The sequence below is a fragment of the Microcaecilia unicolor genome, chromosome 3 (assembly GCF_901765095.1).
Source record: "Microcaecilia unicolor chromosome 3, aMicUni1.1, whole genome shotgun sequence".
Lineage (NCBI taxonomy): Eukaryota > Metazoa > Chordata > Amphibia > Gymnophiona > Siphonopidae > Microcaecilia > Microcaecilia unicolor.
Window position 1 is genome coordinate 103,222,092 of NC_044033.1, and position 20,512 is coordinate 103,242,603.

The 20,512-nt window shown below is 45.0% G+C and overlaps 1 protein-coding gene across 2 annotated transcripts in view; it reads right to left on the reverse strand.

The window, feature by feature from the left end:
* Positions 1-20,512, reverse strand: part of KIZ (kizuna centrosomal protein) — a 304,318-nt gene that overhangs the window by 130,909 nt on the left and 152,897 nt on the right. For both annotated transcript variants that reach the window (XM_030196224.1, XM_030196225.1), the window contains exon 9: positions 18,829-18,988. In XM_030196224.1, the coding sequence (XP_030052084.1) occupies positions 18,829-18,988 (160 nt within the window). The remainder of the gene's footprint in view (positions 1-18,828; positions 18,989-20,512) is intronic.

Sequence of the window (20,512 nt, forward strand, 5' to 3'; positions counted from 1 at the left end):
GGATGAACAGATGGATGTAGAAATGTTATCGGAAATTAGGGAGGTTAAAAAACTGGGCAACACAATAATAATGGATGATATCAATGGGTTATTAGTTGCTAAAAAAGATAACAAAGAAGATGTTTTAACATTTGTAACACGTTATAATTCTCATACTAATAGAATAATTAAAGCGGTCAAGAAACACATTCCAACATTGAACGTTCACCCCTGTTTTAGACAAATGAGAGTTATCTTTGCCTATCAGACAAATAACAATTTAAATGATAAGCTATGTGGGCAGAAGTTTGGAATCGGGACACAATGGAAGTGACTGGAGGAGGTCATCACAGTGCTTCTGGAACTTGTTCGGTATGTCCCATTATGTGGGACTCCACGCAATTTATGGTTGTGCACACAGGAAAAATATATTTATTACATGCTAATACCACATGTAATTGTAAGAATGTAAACTACATATTGGTATGTCCATGTAGTTTATATTACATTGGTCAAACTTCCCGCGCTTTGATTCACTGAACACAGACACTGTATTCAAGCACGGAAAATAAGCAAACCTTTGGTATCACATTTTGTTAAAAATAACATGCATTTGGGAATTTGAAATGTATGGTGTTGGAACAAGTGAAAGTAACAGAACGCAGAACATATGTACCATAGGCTTGGGGAGAGCCCAATCTTGACATTCCCCTGGCTGCTGCCCTCACAAACGCAGGGCTTGCGCAGCAGCCAGGGAGCTCTCTCACCGTCCCTCCTTCCTTCCTGCTCTCCCCGAACGGCAGCCTTCCTTGCCCCCCCCCCCCCCCCCCCCACGTATAACCGTTTTACTCTCCCTGGCAGCAACATCTGTGAAGAAAAAGGCACTGCAGGCTCGCCTCCGGCTTCAGCTTTTCCCTTCGCTCTTCACACAGTGTCCCGCCTTCGCGATGATGCATTTCCTGTTTCCGCAAAGGAGGGACACTGTGTGAAGAGCAAAGGGAAAAGCAGAAGCCGGAGGCGAGCCTGCAGTGCCTTTTTCTTCACAGACGTTGCTGCCAGGGAGAGTACAACGGTTAAGGCGAGGGCAGGGGAGGGGAACAGATCGCTGGACAAGACACGGAGAGAAGGGGAGGGCAGGGGGAGAGAACAGATCGCTGGAGGGGAGGGCAGGGGAGAGGCAAATTTCTGGCCATGGGTGGATGGATGGAGGGGAGGGGAGAGATCGCTGGAGAGAAGGGGAAGCAGGGGGAGAGAACAGATTCCTGGAGAGGAGGTGAGGGCAGGGGAGAAGAGAATTGCTGCATACAACAGAAGAAACTGGGACCAAAGCTAACAGAAAAACTAAATACTCAGACAGCAAAGGTAGAAAACATTTTTTTATTCAGAATTTATTAATTGGAATATGTCAGCTTTTGGAAATGTGCATCTGTGATATTTTGCATGCAAGTTTACATTTTTCTAGTATTGCTGCATGCTGAGTCTGACTTCTTGAGGTAACTTTCCAGTTCAGTATTTTGCCTTCATATCTGTTGTGTCATGTGTTTTTCATGTGTGATCAAGGTGCAGTATTCAGCTAGCATGTAGTATTTGTAGTATTTGCAGCCCTTTTTATTTTTTTCACTAGCTTGTGTACTGGTGTTTTAGAGCCCAGTGTAATTACAGTGCTACGTTTCCACGCATAAAGTTGTAGCTCGTCCTGTCCTTGTAATTAGTGCTGTTATGGTTTGGTAAGGTTGTGAGTGTGTTTTTGTACAAGTTTGTGTATAGTGTTTTGAAGTGGAGAGATTGTGTGTTGGCCTTACTGAGCTGGCACCAAAACATCAGAAAGGGTGTAGAGCCTAAATCATGACACACTACCTCTTGAAGGATCTACATATGGTTGTTAATAAAAGGAGCTCATTGTGAACACTATCCACCCTAAAAGGGTGTTTTGTGGCTCTACATGAGAATTCTGATATTATGATCCTTTGTTTCATGTTGTTGATGGTCTGCATTTTCCATATGGGTGGTATATTGGTGTATTAGGTTCTGTCCAGTGTAATATTTATGGTACAGTAAGGTTCTGAGTGTGTTTTTGCACAAAGTTGTGCATAGTGTTTTGCAGTTGAGCGATTGTGGTTAGCTTATCCTTTGAGCAACCACTTTACTCTTTGACATATGATACATATCTAATATTATTATTATTAACATTTGTATAGCGCTACCAGATGCACACACCGCTGAACACCTGACACAAAGAGACAGTCCCTGCTCAATAGAGCTTAAAATCTAATATCTAAATTTAATAAAAGGTATTAATTGTGACTATTTTATTTTTACTTATTTTTTTTTCTGTGTGTTGTCAGACAATTATGGAGGTAAGCACCGTCCCTGGCCCCGCCCCCAACCCACCCCTAACCCCACCCCCTTTAGCCTCCCCAAACAGTTGGGCCACTGACCGCCTATGATATGTATGCTGAATACTTCGACAACATGAACAAAGACAGATATTTACATTAAACACAGTTATTCCTCAAGGTCTAAATGTGGCAATACAGTGGAAAACATTTCTGTGACTGTAGGTAAGATAAAGCATCATGACGGGGATTGATATGTATGACGTATACAGGCTTATTTTCGAAAGTGATCGCCGGGCATCTTCCGACATAAATCGGGAGATGGCCGGCGATCTCTCAAAAGCAGCGAAATCCATATAATTGAAAGCTGCTTTTTTGACACCATCGCTGCTTTCCCATCGCCGAGCCAGCGAAAGTTCAAGGGGGCATGTCAGCGGCGTAGCAAAGGCGAGACATGGGCGGACATGGGCGTGGCTACCAGATGGCCGGCTTTCGCGGATAATGGAAAAACAAAAAACGGCGTTAAGCAGTATTTCGCTGGGTTTACTTGGTCCTTTTATTTTCACGACCAAGCCTCAAAAAGGTGCCCCAACTCACCAGATGACCACCGAAGGGAATGGGGGATGACCTCCCCATACTCCCCCAGTGGTCACCAACCCCCTCCCACACTAAAAAAAAAAATAAAAATCTTTTTTTGCCAGCCTCAAATGTCACACCCAGCTCCCTGACAGCAGTATGCAGGTCCCTGGAGCAGTTTTTAATGGGTGCAGTGCACTTCAGGCAGGCAGACCCAGGTCCATCCCCCCCCCTACCTGTTACTCTTGTGGTGGTAAGTGTTGAGCCCTCCAAACCCCCCAAAACCCACTGTATCCATATGTAGGTGCCCCCCTTCACACATAATGGCTATGGTAATGGTGTAGAGTTGTGGGGAGTGGGTTTGGTGGGGGATTTGGGGGGCTCAGCACCCAAGGTAAGGGAGCTATGCACCTGGGAGCTATTTGTGTATTTTTAAAAATTTTTTAGAAGTGCCCCCTAGGGTGCCCAGTTGGTGTCCTGGCATGTCAGGGGGACCAGTGCACTACAAATGCTGGCTCCTCCCATGACCAAATGCCTTGGATTTCGTCGGATTTGAGATGGCCGACATTATTTTCCATTATCGCTGAAAAACAAAACCGGCGATCTCAAACCCGGCGATCTCTGGTATTTGGCCGGGCCACACCGTATTATCGAAAGAAAAGATAGTCGGCCATCTTTTGCAATAATACGGTCACAGCCAGCTGTTACATCACCGCAAAGTAGATCGCCAGCGCCGTTCGATTATGCCCCTCATAGGGGTTTAAATTGTGGGCATCTGCAATAAGCCTTCTGCCATTTTGTATTGTGCCGCCAGCTGAGAAGCTTTTTCTTTTTTTGATAGTTGCTATAGAAGCTCTTTGTTAATCCTTGGATGGTCTGAATTATTAACTTTCTTTCCCCTGAAACAGCCTGTACAGGTGAAACAGGGAACCCCTGTTGGTATTTGAGATCTGCAGTTCAGAAGAGATGCCGGATGCAGCATACTGAGAAAATAAAGAGATTGCAAAATCGAAGATAAGTACAATACATTAGTGTGGGCAACATTCATTTTGCTTTGTTCAGCTCATTCTGTATCTGTGGAAGGTATTTGGTCATTTATAGACACTGATAATGTGAAAGTGGAGTTTTTTTATGACTTATGATTGAAAAGAGTCTCCTACAGTTCTGAAGGCGTTACAAATAGGAGTGACTCCGATATTCACTGAAGTCTTTTTTCTCCACTTCATATACATTGTTAGAGATATACATCTTTTTAACAAATTAAATGACATCCCTAGAGATACAGAATATGTTCTACGGTAGAAATTGAATATACATATATGATTTCAATTACCCCAATATTGACTGGGTAAATGTAACATCAGGGTATGCTAGGAGGTAAAATTCCTTGACGAAATCAAGGATTGCTTTATGGAGAAGCTGGTACAGGAGTCGACAAGAGAAAAAAAATTCTAGATCTAATCCTTAGTGGAGCAAATGATCTGGTGCAGGAGGTAATGGTGATGGAGCCGCTTGATAACAGTGATCATAATATGATCAGATTTGATATTAGCTTTGAAGTAAGTATAAACAGGAAATCCAATATATTAGCCACTCAAAAAACTTACCTAGAGGTAATCTCTTGTGACTAGTGGTAAAAGGCTGGAGTGGTTCCCTTTCTGTTCCTGTTCCATCGGCTCCAAGTTTCAAAATGGTGGCACTGACCACTAGCATAGTGTTGAGTTGCTACCCACAAGGGTCAGCTTTCCATATAAGGGCTATTTAAGACCAAGTCAACACAGGAGAGTTCAGCTGGAGCCAGGGCTTGGCAAGTCTTGAATATATGTACTTAATTTTTTTCTTCCTGGAGAACAGCTTAGGCCTTTCTAGTTTCTGAAATAGGGGAGGCTTTCTTGTCTCCTAGAAGAGTGGAATTTTGTGACCTTCGACAGCAGTTCTTGGGCATCTCACCCTGACAGAAAGATAAAAGTTAGTATAGGGTAAGGGGGTAGGGGACAGAGAGGGAGAAAGATAGGCCAGACACTGGAGCAAGAGCACACAAAACTACAGGAGGGGTTGCTGTATCTTAAACACTAGCCGTGGACTGCCTGAATAGAAAGAGTACTACAAGGAAATTTAATGTGGGGCTCCTGGCTATAATCTGGCTATAAGATGCTGTACCAAATAAAGGGATTGCAGTTAGCAAACTTTGAATGCAAGTTGATTATGTATGCTGTGCAGGCATAAGAGATCTCTAAGACCTCGAAGGCTCTCAATGAGGAATTAGTTGGAGAGGAGGAAAGTAGTCACTGTGACATGAATGCTTCTTGGTCATCAAGGATGTCAATGGAAGGGAGATGTTGGCAAAATATTTGGAGGGAGAACGATGACAATGCTTCTTAGGTTTTTTTTATGTTGCAGGTCCCTATATGCACGCAATACCGATGAAGAGGACAGAGTCCTTGCAAGGTCACGGTACCAAGTCCGATGTCGGACCGTCTCAATGTTCCATCAGTGTACCCAATGTCGATGCCGGTTCCATGTCCAGTGCCAAATCCCCCGCCGTGCTTGATGCCGATGCTGATGTCAATGCCAATGCAGAACCAAAATGTTTTCCATGCTGAACTCTGCAGGCTTTAAGGGTCATTACTTGCATGCGCAGGCAGAGGCTACACTGTATTTCCCAGTGCTCTTGACCCAAGCACTGAACACACCAGTTATAGGGGTTTGTGCATGAAATAGTCCTATTGCATCGAGTACATTTCTTAAATCCACTCAGCACCCTCATTGACATGAAGGGAAAAACAGCCAATGCAAGGTCAAAAGGCTCAATGGCCCAGTGAGCTCAAGTAGTCGCGTACCCAAAAATAGTCTATGCTTCCCGGGAAAAAGAAGGGGCTCAGAGCCCCCCCCCCCCCCTCAAGACAAGACCCAGTTGCCAAGGCTTGGGACTCAAGAGCCCCTGACAGCCAGAGCTCTGTGGGATCACTATCAGCCACTGCCTCACCAAGCCAAGATCCACATCAATCAAAGGACTTGACTATGGCCCTAGATGCCAAAGCCTGAACCCCTAGGCCTGAAGAAGAAATTCATTCTGCTTCATCAGTCCATCCACCCCATTTGCTGGAGGTAGAGAAATACTGTCAGGCTCCAGGCCTGCACCACCTCTTATGCTAGAAATAACATCATTAAAAGATCAGTATTCTCTGAATAAACTGACTGCCTGTCTTACAGAAATTACTACTACTACTTAACATTTCTAAAGCGCTACTAGGGTTACGCAGCGCTGTACAATTTAACATAGAGGGACGGTCAAGTATGGGCTACAATCTTTCTGACCCTAATTAAAATTGAGCTCCCTAACACAAGTAGTCACATACCAAATATCAAAATCCCTTTTAGGAGCCGCAAACTTCCCCATATATCACTGCTCAGGAACACCAGGGAAAGACTGGACTCATCATTTACACTGATTTTCCAAATCTAAGCAACCTTCAGCAGCTGCCTGTTATCATCTGCGACAACTATGCTGTCTTTCACCATACATTAATGAGACAAAGTTTGTCACAATGGTTCATGCCACTATAACAAAAGCTGGATTACTGAACTGCATCTATACTTCGAGGGGCTTGCATCAGATCCAAATGATTCAGAAAGCTACAGTACAATTAATAGAAGTTGATTGACTGCACATTTGATTGACTGCATATTTTGTCCATTAGACTGTAAGCTCCTTTGCGCAGGGACTGTCCTTCTTTGTTAAACTGTACAGTGCTGCGTAACCCTAGTAGCGCTTTAGAAGTGTTAAGTAGTAAGTAATAGTAGTAGTATGTGATCACAGCACACCATTTCTTCAAAAGCTCCACTGGCTACCAGTACAATACAGGGTAAATTTAAAACTCAATCTCCGATCTTCAAGACATTTAAATGAAATGGAAGAGAAGAAAAAGAAGGCCGCAATGACATAAAACAACCAACAGTAGAGGTGATCCAATGAAGAAGGAACAGATGAAGTAGTCACACACCCATGTTAATTAAAAGGAGATCCAACTTGGCCAAGTTTCAGCTACAGCCTGCATCAAGGGTTACCAGATTCTCAAGGATCAGAAAAAGAATAGTCATATATCAAATAGTTGCTCCTTACTCATGCAAGAAAAATCAGCATGTGCTGCCAATCCCTGGTCAAACCTTGAAGGTCAATAAGCCTAAACACGCTCTCTCCAAATGAAATCACCACCAATGAGCCTTCTCCAGAGTAGCCCCCAACTCTCTGTAACACACTCTCCCAAAGGAATTACCAATCTTTACTTCAGGAAGTAGATGATAGCTAGGCTCTTCTCCCAAGCCTTTGAAGGAAGAAGCAATTAACTAGATAGTCACACACACTAGGTCTAACATTGGCAGCACTTACTGCAGAAGGGACTTGTTTACAACACATACACCTTTCATGACTCCATGTATAATTTTTCCTTGTTAGTCACAAGTATCTTCTATATAAACTCCTGTTACTCTATGTTACCTGTCAATATATTCCACCTCCACTTACCCCCTGTGAAATTTAAGATGTTTTAATGTGTTTTGTGTTGACACTGGTAGGAGCATACTATGTTATAGTGTGTACTGTTATTTGAACTTTTTTTAAACTGCTGCAATTGCTTATTGCCTACATCTGGGTTACTCTTGTACACTGCCTTGGGTGAATTTTTTTTAAAAGGCAGTACATGAATCCTAATAAATAAAAAAAAATACTCTCTACATCTATCTGCTAGTTGGGGAGCATAACCCACTCGTCTGGACTGGTCTAGCAGAATGATAAGGAAGGCTCAATTGCAATTCCTTTCAGATGAATGGCAACTAAAGGAAGTGTGCCTGAAAATATCACAAATTGTTCACAGAATTTCTTATCTTTATGGGTTGCTGAAACTGAATAAAGAAAATTTACAGAGAGGCACAGTGCACATATGGAAGGCAGAATTGCAGGGCGAGCTGGAGCCAAAACTGTGGGAACAGTTTTAGATTTTTCAATTCAAAACCTTTTACTCCCTCTCTCTTTCTCAATCCCTATATCTCATTGACGACAAGGTACTTTAAACCAAAGGCATAGCTAGGTGGGGTGCAAGGGGAGGGGGGAACTCCCCCAAATGAATTTTGAATAAAATGGTGCCTTTGCAAATCAGCCCTTTAGCTTCACACTGACACCTATTTCACAAAAGTCTGCTCCCCCTGACATCAAAACTTGGCTATGATTCTGCTTTGAACACCAGTAAAATCATCAAAACAAGGATTCAAGCAGCTGTTGGAATTTTAAAACACAGGCTGGTACTCTCTCTCTCTCCCATATGCTATATGAGTGTAGTTATGTGCAGTCCCCTGGGATACGATCTGGTGCAGAATAAGTTTAATCCTACAAATAAATGAAACAAATTTCCAACAAAACTGTGATATGGAAAAACCTAATCATGCAGAGAGACCTTTGTAAATCAGATGCATCACTGTTTAACATTCTGGTGGCTTTGAAATTAATACTCTTCAATTGGAAAAACAGTGCGGGTCTTGAGTTTAATATGAGGTGGTACAGTTCTAGGTCAGTTCCCAACTGGACAGTTCCCACCCACCAATTCACATCTGGATAATTCCCACCTAAGACAATTCTCACTGAACCAATTCCCACCACACCAGGGAGGACAATTCCCACCCATAACTCAAAAAATACAAAATACACAAGGCAAGTAATCTCCCTCCCTTTTCTCTTCCAGATTGCTTGGAGGGGCCAGTACCCCCTCACCCCCCCGCCCCCCCCACATTATCTTTTACACATCCCTTTCCCCTTCTAGATATGCAGTTCATGTGTGGAGGAGCAGTGCCCCCCCCCCCACACCCCCCAAACTAGGTTTCAACCTAATTCATGTTTAATCTAGGATCTAAATTTCATAAATAAGTAAATACATAAATAGATAAATACAAACTGCAGTTCATGTGGGGGAAATGTCCCCCCACACACCCCCAAACTAGGTTTCAACCTAATTTAGCAGCTCACACGGATTACGATTTATAACAAATTACTACTCTACCTATGAAAAGTTATTTTGTTATTATATGTCTTCTGTGTACATCCGTAGGCTGCTCTAACCTCCTTGTTCCAGATGTCGTTAAAAAAAAACAGAACTGCCAGGACATATGGGACCCAATACAAGAAAGAATCTATGGTTGGTTAAAATAAAAAGGCTAGGGAGGGTGGGAAATGACCGGAGGGAACTGTCTGGGTGGAAACTCAACTGATAACAAGGTGGAACCTAGTATACGTAATATGTAAATGGGAAAAACATGCTGCAGAAAAAAAGGGGGAGGTATACAAAACTGCCTTAAAATCTAGGAACCATTGCAGAAATTTTCTGTTTAATAACTGCACATGTTGTTACCTAGGAAAAATGCACATGTTTGCTAAGTTGTTGTTCATTGTTAATATGTATAAATCCCAATAAAAAAGGTTTGAACTAAAAGTTCTAGGAGGGAAGAGCTGGGACTCTACTCAGGAGAAAACGAACTTAGGGAGGGAATGGAGGAAAGAACTGGAACTCTCATATCTGGAAGGGGTGTACAAGTTGGGGTTGGTTGTTAGGGAGGGGGGGGGGGGGGGGAACAGGCACTCCCAGGTCGGCAGATACACAGAGGAAGATGTAAAAAAAAAAAAAAAAAAAGACTGGAACCAGTGTGATTAGAAAAATAAAATGTCAAGACAACAAAGATAGAAGAACACATTCTGGTTTCAGTTTAGTGATTAGAATATGTCAGCTTTGGGAAGGTTCATATCCTACGTCCTTGTATAAGGAAAATGCAAATCTGTTTTTTTTTTGTTTGTTTAAAAGTGTATGCAGAATTTGACTTCTCAGGCTGTCCATTAAAATCTTTACCTACATATTTCTAATTTGCAATTAGGCTTTCTGTATTTGTATTTGGGAAGTTTCTGATGGGTTCTGCTAGTGTAGCTATTATATGATAAGCAAAAGGCTTGTTTTGCTTTTCCATTAGGAGGTGTACTGGTGTTTTAGACTTGGTGCAAAATCTGGTGCCTTTTCATGGGGACAATTATTACTATTTGAGTCTAGCGGTTAGTCCTGTTCTGATATGGCAGGTTTGAAGTACATTTTTTGCAGTGTTTTGTGTTATTCCAGGTTCACTGCCGACCGTCAGAAGCAGCCCAGCTAACTCCTGCAGTCTGAATATTGTGTATAATAATAAGTGTGCGACAGCAGGTGTGGCTAGCAAGACTGCACACCTGCTTGTAATTTTAATCAATGCCACCAGCAGACTTGTTTATAGAAATGGTTCCACAATATTTACAGCAGTATTTGATATGTTTGGGAAACACAGCCCAAGTCATCTTTAAGGGAGCTGTGTTCTGTTTATATCAAAAAATATGGAATCAAAAGGAGAATTAGGGGACAAAATGAAGATACATACCTGTAGCAGGTATTCTCCGAGGACAGCAGGCTGAATAGTATCACTGATGGGTCGTCGTCCGCGACAGCCCAGGAGACCAGAACTTAACAAAGCTTTAAAAGTTCTAGAAGCAACGTGGCGCACGCAGGGACACCACACCGCGCATGCGCGAGTGACTTCCCACCCGTGCGCTTCCCTCAGTTACATAAAAAGCAAAGTAGAAAAATAACTCCTACGGGGAGGAGGGTGGGTTGTGATACTATTCAGCCTGCTGTCCTCGGAGAATACCTGCTACAGGTATGTATCTTCATTTCCTCCGAGGACAAGCAAGCTGAATAGTATCACTGATGGGGTATCCCTTGCACCCAGGCTCACTCAAAACAATGAACATTGGTCAATTGGGCCTCGCAACAACGAGGACATAACTGAGATTGACCTGAAAACAAACCCAACTAAGTGAGAGTGCAGCCTGGAACAGAACAGAAAAGGGCCTAGGAGGGTGGAGTTGGATTCTAAACCCCAAACAGATTCTATAACACCGACTGCCCAAACCGACTGTCGCATCTGTATCCTGCTGAAGGCAGTAGTGAGATGTGAATGAGAGGACAGATGACCACGTTGCAGCCTAGCAAATTTCTTCAATGGAGGCTGACTTTAAGTGAGCCACTGACGCAGCCATGGCTCTAACATTATGAGCCGTGACATGGCCCTCTAAAGTCAACACAGCTTGGGCATAAGTGAAGAAAATGCAATCTGCTAGCCAATTGGATATGGTGCGTTTCCCGATGGCAACTCCCATCCTGTTGGGATCAAAAGAAACAAACAACTGGGCGGACTGTAGATAGGGCTTTGTCCGCTCCACGTAAAAGGTGAATGCTCTCTTACAGTTCAAGGTGTGCAACCTGTCCTCACCAGGGCGGTTATGTGGACGGGAAAAAATGTTGGCAAGACAACTGACTAGTTCAGATGGAACTCCGACACCACCTTCGGCAGGAACTTAGGGTGAGTGCGTAGGACTACTCTATTATGATGAAATTTTAAATAAGGAGCATGCACTACCAGGGCTTGGAGCTCACTGACCCTACGAGCTGAAGTAACAGCCACCAAGAAAATGACCTTCCATGTCAAGTACTTCAGATGGCAGGAATTCAGTGGCTCAAAAGGAGGTTTCATCAGCTGGGTGAGAACGACATTGAGATCCCACGACACTTGTGGAGGTCTGACAGGGGGCTTTGACAAAAGCAAACCTCTCATGAAGCGAACAACTAAAGGCTGTCCAGAGATAGGCTGACCTGCCACACGTTGATGGTAAGCACTGATTGCACTAAGATGAACTCTTACGGAGTTGGTCTTAAGACCAGACTCTGATAAGTGCAGAAGGTATTCAAGCAGGGTCCGTGTAGGACAAGAGAAAGGATCTAGGGCCTTGCTGTCACACCAGACGGCAAACCTCCTCCATTTAAAAGAGTAACTCCTTTTCGTAGAATCTTTCCTGGAAGCAAGCAAAACTCGGGAGACACCCTCCGAAACGGCTAAAGAAGCAACTTCTAAGTTCTCAACATCCAGGCTGTGAGAGCCAGAGATTGGAGATTGGGAAGTAGAAGCGACCCCTCGTTCTGAGTGATGAGGGTCGGAAAACACTCCAATCTCCACGGTTCTTCGGAGGACAAGTCCAGAAGAAGAGGGAACCAGATCTGACGGGGCCAGAAAGGCGCTATCAGAATCATGGTTCCGCCGTCTTGCTTGAGTTTCAGCAGAGTCTTTCCTACTAAGGGTATGGGAGGATACGCATACAGAAGACCTGTCCCCCAATGCAGGAGAAAAGCATCAGATGTTAGTCTGTCATGGGCCTGAAGTCTGGAGCAGAACTGAGGGACCTTGTGATTGGTCTGAGTGGCGAAAAGATCCACCGAGGGGGTGCCCCACGCTCGGAAGACCTGATTCCTGGATGGACCAAGCTCCTTGAGTGTGCAGCCCGTCTACATGAGCTCCCCACCCCAGGAGGGATGCATCCGTCGTCAGCACTTTTTGTGGCTGAGGAATTTGGAATGGACGTCCCAAGGTCAGATTGGTGCGTATGGTCCACCATTGTAGGGAACTGCAAAAATCGGTAGAAAGATGAATGACATCCTCTAGATCCCCTGTAGCCTGACACCACTGGGAAGCTAGGGTCCATTGAGCTGATCTCATATGTAGTCGTGCCATGGGAATCACATGAACTGTGGAGGCCATGTGGCCGAGAAGTCTCAACATCTGCCGAGCTGTGATCTGTCGAGATGTTCAAGCTGAGGAGACTAGTGACAGAAGAATGTCTGCCCTTGCCTGGGGAAGATAAGCTCGAGCGATCAGTGTGTCCAACAGAGCTATGAATTCTAGTTTCTGCATTGGGACAAGATGGGACTTGGGATAATTTATTACAAACCCCAGTAGCTTGAGCAGGTGAATAGTCATGCGCATGGACCGTAGAGCGCTTGCCTCTGAGGTGTTCTTCACCAGCCAATCGTCGAGATAAGGAAACACATGCACTCCCAGTCCAGTCTGCGTAGCGATGCTGCGACAACCGCCAAGCACTTTGTAAAGATCCTGGGCACAGATGCTAGACCAAAGGGCAGTACGCAGTACTGAAAGTGCTGAGTCCCCAGACGGAATCAATGGTACCTCCTGTGAGCTGGAAGCACCGATATGTGAGTATAGGCATCCTTTAAGTCCAGAGAGCAATGCCAATCGTTTTCCTGAATCACTGGAAGAAGGGTGCCTAGGGAAAGCATCCTGAACTTTTCTCGAACCAGATATTTGTTCAGGGCCCTGAGGTCTAAGATGGGACGCATCCCCCCTGTTTTCTTTTCCACAAGGAAGTACCTGGAATAGAATCCCAACCCTTCTTGCCGGGTGGTACAGGCTCGACCGCACTGGCGCTGAGAAGGGCGGAGAGTTCCTCTGCAAGTACATGCCTGTGCTGGAAGCTGTAGGACTGAGCTCCCAGTGGGCAATTTGGAGGTTTTGATTCCAGATTGAGAGCATACCCGAACCGGACTATTTGAAGAACCCACCTGTCGGAGGTTATGAGAGGCCACCTTTGGTGAAAAAATATTAACCTCCCCCCCCCCCCCCCCTCAACAGGTAGATCGTCCGGTACGGACACTTTGATGTCAGCTATGCTGCTCTGGAGCCAGTCAAAAGCCCATCCCTTGCTTTTGCTGGGGAGCCGAAGGGGCCTTTGGCGCACGCCGCTGACGAGAGCGAGCCTGCTGGGAGCGAGCTTGAACAGGCTGTCGAGGGGCAGGAGTGTACCTATGCCTATTAGAGGAATAGGGAGCACTCCTCCTTCCTCCAAAAAACCTCCTAGAAGAGGAGGCAGTAGCAGAAGGTGCCCGACAGGAAAGAGAATCCATAACATCATGATGCTTCTTGAGGGTATCAACCATATCCTCAACCTTCTCTCCAAAAAGACTATCACCCTGGCAAGGAACATCCGCCATGCACTGCTGGGTCTTCTGATCCAGGTCCGAGACACGCAGCCATGAGAGTCTGCGCATCACGATACCCTGAGCAGCTACTCGGGGTGCAGCATCAAAAGTGTCAAAGGCTTCCCTAGCCAGGAATTTACGACACGCTTTCTGCTGCCTGACCACCTGGTGAAAAGGTTCAGCAAGCTCCAGAGGGAGAGCTTCAACTAAACTGGACAGTTGCTTTACTGAGTTCCGTAAGTGAATGCTAGTATACAGCTGGTATGTTTGAATCTTGGCGGCGAGCATTCCAGCCTGATACGTACGCCTCCCAAAAGAATCCAAGGTCCTAGACTCTCTTCCTGGGGGCGCCGAGGCATAGTCTCTAGTACTCTTGGCTCTTCTGAGAGCAGAGTCCACCACCATGGAATCGTGAGGCACTTGGGCCTTCACCATCACAGGCTCACCATGGACTCTGTACTGGGACTCGGACTTATTGTTGACAACTGAATTAGAGAGAGGGCAAGACCAATTCCACAACATCACTTCCCTGAGTGGGCCATTGCAACCTCTGTAGGCGGAGAAGGATAATCCAGGACCTCGAACATCTCAGCCCTGGGCTCATCCACAGCCTCCATGGGAAATGGAATGTCCCTAGACATTTCCCGTACAAAGGATGAAAAAGTAAGACTCTCAGGTGGAGATTGTCTGACTTCAATAGGCGGAGTAGGATCAGAAGGAAGCCCCTGGGAAACTCCCTCCAAAAAATACCTGGGGTCTTCCTACTCTCCCCATGAACGCTCCTCCTCGGTGTTGGACAGAAGCTCACGAAGAGCAGCCCGAACCCGATCCTGTCTCGACTTGGAGGATCGACGTCCTCGTGGGGGATGTCGAGAAATCGACCCATGCCTGGACTCCGGCGAAGCTTCCTCCACCGACGTCGAGGGAGGGTCAACCCGGGTGGTAGACTGCTCTGGTGCCCCAAGCGGTACCGAGGGCGGGGACCTCCTCACAGGGGATGGGCCAGGCAGCGTCTCAGCAGCAGGCACGGGAGGCGCAAGCACCTCAGGCACCAAAGCAGAAAGGCGAAGCCATGTATCCAGAAGATCTGGAAGAAGGGCCCGGAGACGTTCATTGATAGCTTCCATCGGGAAAGACTGTGGAGCTGGTGCAGTAATCGGTGCCAGAATCCGTTGGGGTTTGAGAGCCGGTACTGGGCTGCCAGACAACCTACACATCGGCACCTCCTGAATGGAGGGTGAGCTGTCCTCCCAGCGCCGACGCTTCTCGGGTGCCGACTCCCTCGGCTCCCCGGAGCTCTCGGTACCGTGTCTGGAAAGAGATCAATGGCAATGCTTCTTAGCCTTCGCTCAACGCCCATCATCGACACTCCTCGGTACCGATGAGAACGTGGAATCCTCACGCCTCCTCGTGGCCGGGTCCGACGAAGGGTGGTCCCGGGGGGCCTGCATAGCAGGAGGCCTCGAGATGGGCAGAGACTCGCTCGATGCCTCATTGCTCCCAGCTGTGAAAGGTCTTTCAGCAGCCATTACCTGATCTCTCGGTGCCACTTCCCTCAACGCCGCCGACCTCAGTCTCAATGCCGATGTCGAAGGACCGGACCAATCTGGAAAAAGCCGCTCACGCTGAGCCTCTCGACATACCTGGGTCCTCTTTTTCATCAACTTGCACAACTTACAAGCTGATGGAAGATGATCGACCCAAGGCACTGGATGCACCACGCGTGAGTGTCGGTACACAAGATGGTCCGATTACAGCGAGTGCAGCCGCTGGGAGGCTGCGATGACATGGACAGGAAAATTGCGTCCGCGAAATTAAACGGCTCGATTGTGCCAGGAAAAAAGGCACAGAAGAAAAAAGGGGAAAAAACACACAGACCGAGCGGCCTGAAGACGGCCGCAAGCGGAAAAAGAAAGGAAACTTGAAGCGGGAAGAAAACTACGCAAATAAAGGAGAAACTATTATTTTTTATTTATTTTATTTTTTTAATTATGAAAGAAACAAATATAAACAAAAAAACTACAAAACAGGGGCACGTAAACACGGACTCACAGTCTCCTGGGCGATGAAGAAGCGCTGTCGAAAAAACAACTCTCCTGAAGCGCGGAGAAAAAGAAACTGAGGAAAGCGCGCGGGCGTTGCAGGCGGGAAGTCACTCCCACATGCGCGGTGCGGTGTCCCCGCGCACGCCATGTCGCTTCTAGAACTTTTAAAACTTTGTTAAGTTCCGGTCTCCTGGGCCGTCGCGGACGACGACCCATCAGTGATACGATTCAGCCTGCTTGTCCTCGGAGAATAATTGCTGACCTACATTGAGGCTGGCATTCCTATTGCTCAATAAGTTTTATATTATTATTAGACAACTGAAATTAGCTGATTCAGCTAGGCAAGGAGGTGTTCTAGCTTCTATGGCCTACAAAGAAAGACTTGCAGGGGCATTTTTGAAGAAGAAGGATGCCCGTCTTCTGACACAAATCGGGAGATGGGCGTCCTTCTCTCAGGGTCGCCCAAATCGGCATAATTGAAAGCAGATTTTGGGCATCCTCAACTGCAGTCCGTCGCGGGGACAACCAAAGTTCAAGGGGGCGTGTCGGAGGCGTAGCGAAGGCATGACTGGGGCGTGCTTAAGAGATGGGCGTCCTCGGCCGATAATGGAAAAAAGAAAGGTGTCCCTGACGAGCATTTGGTCGACTTTACTTGGTCCATTTGTTTTCACGACCAAGCCTCAAAAAGGTACCCAAATTGACCAGATGACCACCAGAGGGAATCGGGGATGACCTCCCCTTACTCCCCCAGTGGTCACCAATCCCCTCCCACCCTAAAAAAAAAAAGTTAAAACATTTTTTTGCCAGCCTCAAATGTCATACCCAGCTCCATGACAGCAGTATGCAGGTCCCTGGAGCAATTTTGGTGGGTGCAGTGCACTTCAGGCAGGCAGACCCAGGCCCATCCTCCCCCTTACCGCTACACTTGTGGTGGTAAATGTGAGCCCTTCAAAACCCACCCGAAACCCACTGTACCCACATCTAGGTGCCCCCCTTCACCCCTTAGGGCTATGGTAGAGGTGTACAGTTGTGGGGAGTGGGTTTGGGGAGGGGGGGGTTGGGGGGCTCACAGTACACAAGGCATGGGAGCTATGCACCTGGAAGCAATTTATGAAATCCACTGCAGTGCCCTCTAGGGTGCCCGGTTGGTGCCCTGGCATGTCAGGGGGACCAGTGCACCTCAAAGGCTGGCTCCTCCCACGACCAAATGCCTTGGATTTGGTCGTTTTTTGAGATGGGCTTCCTCAGTTTTCATTATTGCCGAAAACCGGGAACAACCATCTCTAAGGTCAACATAAATGTTGAGATTGGGCGTCCCCGACCGTATTATCGAAACGAAAGATGGACGCCCATCTTGTTTCGATAATAGCGGTTTCCCCGCCCCTTCGCCGGAATGTTCTTAGAGATGGGCGCCCTTAGAGATGGTCGTCCCTGTTCGATTATGCCCTTCTTGGTATCCAACCAAGAACCACATTCTGGTTAACAAGATGTCTCTTCCACAGTGGGTGGGCATCCTTGCAGTAGTTGGCAGGGATCACGAAATCTCCGTTAACTGAAGACCTACCCAAAGGTGCCCTGAACACTGGTGCCCAGAGACTGACAGTTGGGGGCAGCTCTTGATGCTGGCACCTGTGTTTGCTTAGTTTCTGTGTATATGCTGAAAACTACACATGCACTAAAAATGAGCATGAACAGGTGCCAGTGTTGGTGGCTCAAGGAGCTGTCGCCATCTGCCAAGCCGCCAGCAAAGCTCTGGGCACCTTTGCGAGGTCTTTAACTGGTGGGGTATGGGGAAACCTGACAGCTCAGGTATTTGTATTTTTTAAGCTGAGTGGGGGTGGGGGTGGAGAAGAGTTTTCATGCCCACCTATTTTTACTGTAGGTCCACACAAAATCTGAAGTCTGGATATGCTAATGCTCTGCAAGCATTCATCATACACCACATTAACTCTGCAGTAAATTAGCTTGGTTAAGAAGAAAAATAACTGCTAATCCAATAATCTTACACCCATGAACTGTGCTACATCCAATTATATTGTATGCTTTTGGATCCTATGTATTTAAATGTAGGAGCCAATAAGTCCAACGGGAGTGGAGGAGTGGCCTAGTGGTTAGGGTGGTGGACTTTGGTCCTGGGGAACTGAGGAACTGAGTTCAATTCCCACTTCAGGCACAGGCAGCTCCTTGTGACTCTGGGCAAGTCACTTAACCCTCCATTGCCCCAGGTACAAATAAGTACCTGTATACAATATGTAAGCCGCATTGAGCCTGCCATGAGTGGGAAAGCGCGGGGTACAAATGTAACAAAAAAAAAATTCCTCTCAGCATTTTATCCTATCATGAGACTCAGCTGGAGTTTATGAGCATTATGAACCTGTCTCCTGTCAGTCATTGATGCTACTTGGCTACTTTCATTCTAATGGACCAGGGACCAGGGCTGAAAACAGTCAGCTTGTCAACAGACTACTAACAAATGTCCACACATGCTCCTATAAGACAATTGTAAAGATGGGCTAACATAGCTAGACTTACTAACATGCACTACTGCATAGTGCATGATAACATAATTAACGCACATTATTTTACTGCAGGCCCCATTTTATGAAATATATCCTTGTTACTAATACTAACATGGTAGCATGCTTAATAACCTAGCTCTTAACCTTTCATGCTAGGTATTTAAGATAGCAATATAACTGTACAGTACAAGTTGATAGTGTTTAAGACATTTTGATACAGGACTGCATTTCATGTAAAGAAGGAGAAACTGAAAGCAACGTCTAACGTGATTTGTTGTCAAGACATTTCCTGCCACAATAAATCTCTAATGAAAACCAACATGAAAGAAAAAGAGTCTTGCTACCTAATCAGCCAGATTTGTAATTCTGAGATCTAAGTATTTCAGTAATTGTTGGAATTCACGCTACAAAGCACACCTTCACATACTGAGGAAAAGACAACTGTACCACCATTCTTGTAGAGGATAACTCTTTTATTAATGGTTACCTTGTTCCCTTGTTTTATTGCTGTCAAGGCACCATGCCTGATTTTCTGGTTTTATTTCACAGTTGTCATTCAGGGTTGATGACAAGCTGCACAATGATTCACTCCTATGAATAGGAAAATCTCTCTCTTCTTCCAAGGCCCTCTTTAACAATGCTTTAGTCTACATTTAAGAAAGAAAAACAGTAGTAAAACAGTACAATAATAACAGAAAGGCAGCTCTATTTCTTTTGATATATATACATTTTGGAACTGAGCACTATTTAATATGTCAAGTTTCCAAAACACAAAAGTCTACAAATAGGACTTTCCAAAGCAGTCTTAGTAAACTCATAGCCAGTCAAGTTTTCAGGCTGTAATAATAGAAGGGCAGCTCTATTTCTTTTGATGTATACACAATGAAGATGCAAGACATACATCTGCATATATAAAGTTCCCATAAATTTGCATATATGAGGTTCCCAGTGTATGTAGATTTATCTCATGTATATTCAGTGTTGATATCCTGAAATTCACCCAACTGGGCGTGAGGTCACAAAAAAAAGATCTGAAAAGCCCTGGTCTACAATGATGTAATATTAAAGCCTTTAATGTCATTAAACAAGGAGCAGAAAAATGAATATGTTATTGTTAAAATACTTCAATTATAGGAATATATCTAGAAAAGATAGTATCTCAAGCCAGATATTTATCATTACATTTGCAAAAACTGTTTCAATAAATTTTATTGTTTTTCATTAATGAACAAAAATCTGGAAGTCCAGAGGTAGGAATATGTCTACAAGAAAAAAGAAAGGAGATGTCTGTTGAACATTGTCTATGAGCTTCGCAACGTTTAGAAACAAATTAAGCTGTGCTATGCAAACTCGTAGAGCAGCATAAAAATCTCGCCAGCTCGACTCTGGTCAAATGCGTGGAAACAATTTTAAAAAATATGTGGTTCAACAAGCTTGCATAGCACAACCTTGTGAAGCTCACAGTCAAAGTTCAACAGACAAAAGACTCCTGATGCAGGCATTTGCTGTATATTATTTTTAATACATTCTAAACATTCAACTCCTGTGGATCCATTTTTTGTTTGGTAGACCGTGGACTTTATTGTACTTTTTGGTTTCTTTGGGATATGTCTACAGCCATACCACAGAATTCTTTTAGATGTCATCAAAAATTGAACAAGTTTCACGTTATCTGGTTTTAACTCATAGTATGGAGAAATTATTATCTGCTAATTTCTTGCCTTTAGTCCAGACAGATCCGTTCAGAATTTGTGGGTTATGTTCATCTGCCAGCAGGTGATGATAGAGAATACAAAATGAACTCTAGCATAAAAGGCACTGTGTATCCATTCTAATTCAGTATTTCAACAATAAAGCAGTTCGAAACAAAGAATAAATTTAACTCTCCTTCCTCATTTTGAACAACATAAGAAACAAAAACTCCAAAAATAGAGTAAACATCTATATAGCTTGTGCATCAGAATAGAGAAGAGAAACCTTTAGAACTATAGAAAAATACTGAGAAACATATAAGGAAAGAACGGATGTCTGGACTGTACTGTTGAGATTAAAGGGGAGAAAATTAGCAGGTAAGAATTATTGTCTTCTTCTGTAGAATCACCAACAGAACTTGTGGGATGTACTAAAGCAGTGTTCAAATTGGGCGGGGATCAGACATCCCTGTAGGAGGA